The following is a 4093-nucleotide window of genomic DNA, read 5'->3' on the forward strand; positions in this document are numbered from 1 at the left end:
GTAATATTATAGTAATTAAATGTGAATTTGATAAGTGAATGTTACTTTAATTGATTATTGTTTGAGTTTGATCAAGTTTAGGTTGAGTTATTGTTAAATTATTGTTGTTTGCTTGAGATTTTAATTCGGTTATGTATGAACAGCCAATTCGGGTGTTTTGATTATTTTGGGAATCAAAATAGAATTTTCAAAAATTTAAAGAATTATATTAGCTAATTTTGAATTATTAAAAAACATGATTATGTTTTGAATTTTGTTAAGAAAATATTATTATATTTGAATTTGATTAAGAGTTGAGATTGCGGGTAAGAGGCAGTGGTATTGCCCACTTGCTCCAAGGAAGATATGAGGAAGAAGAATGATGAAAACTAAGTTTGATTATGAAATTGAATGAATATGATAAATGAGATATGGTTGAGGTTGATTGATGACAAGTATGTCTGTGTTTTATCTCTGGTTATAAGGGTGACAGGGGACCTATTCCCTCTAATGGTGACAGGGCACATAATCCCTCTAATGGTAACAGGAATGTATTCCCTTTAATGGTATTAATGCGCAACAGAGAGACAGTATCCGGGTTAGCTACTAGACGTATCGGGTTTGGCAATATAACCTTCAAATGAGCTTATTAGCCATAGGACAGATATGCATCATACTTGTTTGTGCATACTTCTCTATGATATGTGTTTCTGTGATTGTGTGTGTGTGCTTCTTGACTTATGATTTTTTCTGTATCTCTGGTTTGTTAAAGTTGTCTGTATTATGAGATTTATTGCTATTGACCAACGGAAGATTGTAAGTATGCTGTTGTGGAATTTTTGTGTAGCTAATAATAAAATGAATATAACTATGCACCCCAATCCTACTAAGAACTCTCCAGTTCTTATCTCCTATTTGTACCCCTTTCAGCTATAGGTGTGAAGGTTTAGTGCGGAGGTACAGTAGCATAAAAGATTATGTTTACTAGTTGAGTTGTTAAATTTTATTTTTCCCTCGTCGTTTATTGTTTTGGTTTTTAGAGGGGTAAGACTTGTATTTGAGGATCTTTGAATAAGTCTATGTATATAATGCTATATATATATATATATATATATAGAGGTAAGTAACGTCTGAGCTTTTAGTTATTTTTTTTATTTTTAACATATTATTGATTTTTTATTATCACCCTTAATTTACCAAAGCACATATATAAAATAGATTATTTATTTATAATATATATTTTTTGTCTTTTTATTATAAAGGATCTACGTGGTGGAATTCCAAAAGGAGGTCTGCCACATGTTCACATTCTGTAAATACTATTTTATGGTTATAGATATTTGTCTACATATGAGGTTGTGTGGAGAACTTTGCCTTATGATATTCATTAGAGGTGGTCTTCAGGGATGAGATTAACCTTTTATTTGTTTGAAGAGCAAAATATCATCTTTAAAGATGATGACGATATTGAGGAGATTGTGAAAGAAGAGGAACGAAAATGTAAGATTTTCTTAGCATGGATGGAGGCCAATAAAAAATTTGAAATAGGTCAAACTTTGATGTATGCCGAGTTTTTAAATCAATTTGTTTACGATAGAGAAGCAAGAAAATGACATCCCGTAAAAGAGGATATTCTATCAGGGAGGTTAAACTATGTTCCACCAGGTACAGGTGATATCTACTATATGAGAAGTTTGTTAACTGTTTAGAGAGATTGCACAACATATGAGTCTATTAGGACAGTTGATGGGATTACATATTCTAGCTTTCAAAATACTTGCTATTCCATGAGACTACTGTGTGACGGTAAAAAATTCATTGCAGCTATTAATGAGGTAGCTGAACTTGCATCTGGTCATCAATTGAGAAAACTATTTGTGATGCTACTGATGATATCTAATTGCGTTCGCAAATCAGATCGTGTTTGAAATGCAACTTCGACATTATTAGCTGACAGGATACTATACGAAAGGAGAAAAGCATTAAAAAACTAAGGTATTTCACTATGTCTTTTTTTATATAAAGATTATATTCTCTTATTATATTTATTTTTATTCAAAATATTAATAATTTTTATTTTGGAATTACTTATTAAATATTTCATAAAATCATCATGTGCTTTTACTAGGACTAAACATGACTGATGACGAATTAAAAAATTTCTGCCTTATTGAGATTAAGAATATACTCAACAACAATGTGAGATCTTTAAGAGACTATATATCAATGACATATCCTGAGTTGTCTGATATTCTCCTTTTCCATAATAAGCTAATAGAGGAGGAGTTAGCATATGACTCATGAGCAAAGGTTTGTATTTGATGAAATACTCAATGCTGTTATTGCAGACTCTGGTGATTTTTACTTCATTTATGGGCATGGTGGGTGTGGTAAGACATTTATTTAGAATGGACTTTCTTCTGTTATTCAGTCTAGAGAAAACATTGTTTTAAATGTCGCATCCAGTGAAATTGCGTCTTTACTCCTATCTGGTGGCAGAACGGCTCATTCTAGGTTTTCAATACCCATTATAATACTGATGAATCTACTTGCAACATCAAGTATGGCAGTTTGAAGGCTGAGCTGCTCATCCAAAGTAGCTTAATAATTTGGGATGAAACTCCAATGCTCAATAAAATGTGCTTTAAAGTACTTGATCGGACGCTCAAGGATCATATGTCAATTACTGATCAACATAAGATACATCAACCATTTGGTGGTAAGGTTGTAGTTCTAGGAGGTGATTTCAGATAAATACTTATGGTGATTCCGAAAAGGAATAGACACGATATATTGTCATCAGCTATTAACACATCCCATCTGTGATCGTTCTGTAAGGTTCTGAAGCTGCATACAAACATGAAGCTTCTAATGTCTTCTTCGGATCAACATGATGGTGAAATGAAGAGATTTGCTAATTGTATACTTGATGTTGAAAATAAAAATATTAGTTCTGCTGTTGGTGACAAGTCAGAAGTTGAAATTTCAGATGATCTGCTGATTACAACTGCTGATGACCATCTTTTTCATTTGGTAGACTTTTCTTATCCAGATTTGTTACAAGCCATTCCAGATTACATGTATTTACAGAGTAGGGCAATTTTCACCCCGCTTGAGAGTGTCGAGAAGGTAAACAATTTCATTTTGACAATCTTCTCAGGGATCGAAAAGGAGTGTCTAAGTTCTAACACAACATGTCAAGTTGATAAGAATGAAGATGTGCAACAAGAGTGGTTCACACCAAAGTTCCTAAATGAAATCAAATGTTCGGAACTACCCAACCACAAGTTGACTTTGAAGCCTGGAATCTCTATAATGCTACTGCGAAACATGGACCAGACTTTAGGTTTATGCAACGAGACAAAGTTAATAGTTAATGAACTTGGCAATAACGTAATTGGAGCGACGGTAGTGACCGGTAGAAATATTGACGACAAAGTGTACATTTCGAGAATGAACTTGGTTCCTTCAGATTCAGGATTGCCATTTAAGTTTCAACGGAGACAATTTCTATAAACAGTGTGCTTTGCAATGACCATCAACAAAAGTCAAGGTCAATCATTATCGCATGTAAGGTTTTACTTGCCAAATCAATGTTTACCCATGGACAACTTTACGTTACTTTGTCAAGAGTTAAGAGTCACAGTGGCCTCAAGGTTCTAAAAAAAATAAATTAAAAAAATTAAATATATATAACAAGTCTCAACATCAAATTTTAAATAATCAACAATGACATAACAAGTCTCAACAATATTTTAAAAAACTAACAATAACATAATAATAAAAATAAAATTATATGTTAGATAAAATAAATAAATAAATAATATTTTAAACATAAAATATTTATTAAATAATAATAATACATGAATAATATAAAAATGTATAAAAAATTGAACATGTTAAAAGTATAATTGTAAATATAATAATAAAATAATAATATTATAGCACATTGTGCCGTTTGGATTGGATTGGATCGGTTATAAAAAGTAAATCTGAAATTCAATCTGATCTAGTGGTTTGCAAAAAATAGAATCCAATCAAATCCAAATTAGTGCGGTTTTAATTGGTTTTCAATTTGGATTGGATTGGATGAGCAGTTTAATTTGGATCGGTT

At 31.6% G+C, this 4093-nt stretch overlaps 1 protein-coding gene across 1 annotated transcript; it reads left to right on the forward strand.

Moving 5' to 3' along the window:
- Positions 2839–3495, forward strand: LOC107633637. Its single transcript, XM_016337244.1, has one exon. The coding sequence runs from the start codon at positions 2839–2841 to the stop codon at positions 3493–3495; it is 657 nt and encodes a 218-aa protein (XP_016192730.1).

The sequence above is a fragment of the Arachis ipaensis genome, chromosome B03 (assembly GCF_000816755.2).
Source record: "Arachis ipaensis cultivar K30076 chromosome B03, Araip1.1, whole genome shotgun sequence".
Lineage (NCBI taxonomy): Eukaryota > Viridiplantae > Streptophyta > Magnoliopsida > Fabales > Fabaceae > Arachis > Arachis ipaensis.

What these genes read in the sequence shown, in the direction of transcription:
- LOC107633637 (XM_016337244.1), top strand. Translation starts at nt 2,839, where the DNA reads ATGAAGCTTCTAATGTCTTCTTCGGATCAACATGATGGTGAAATGAAG.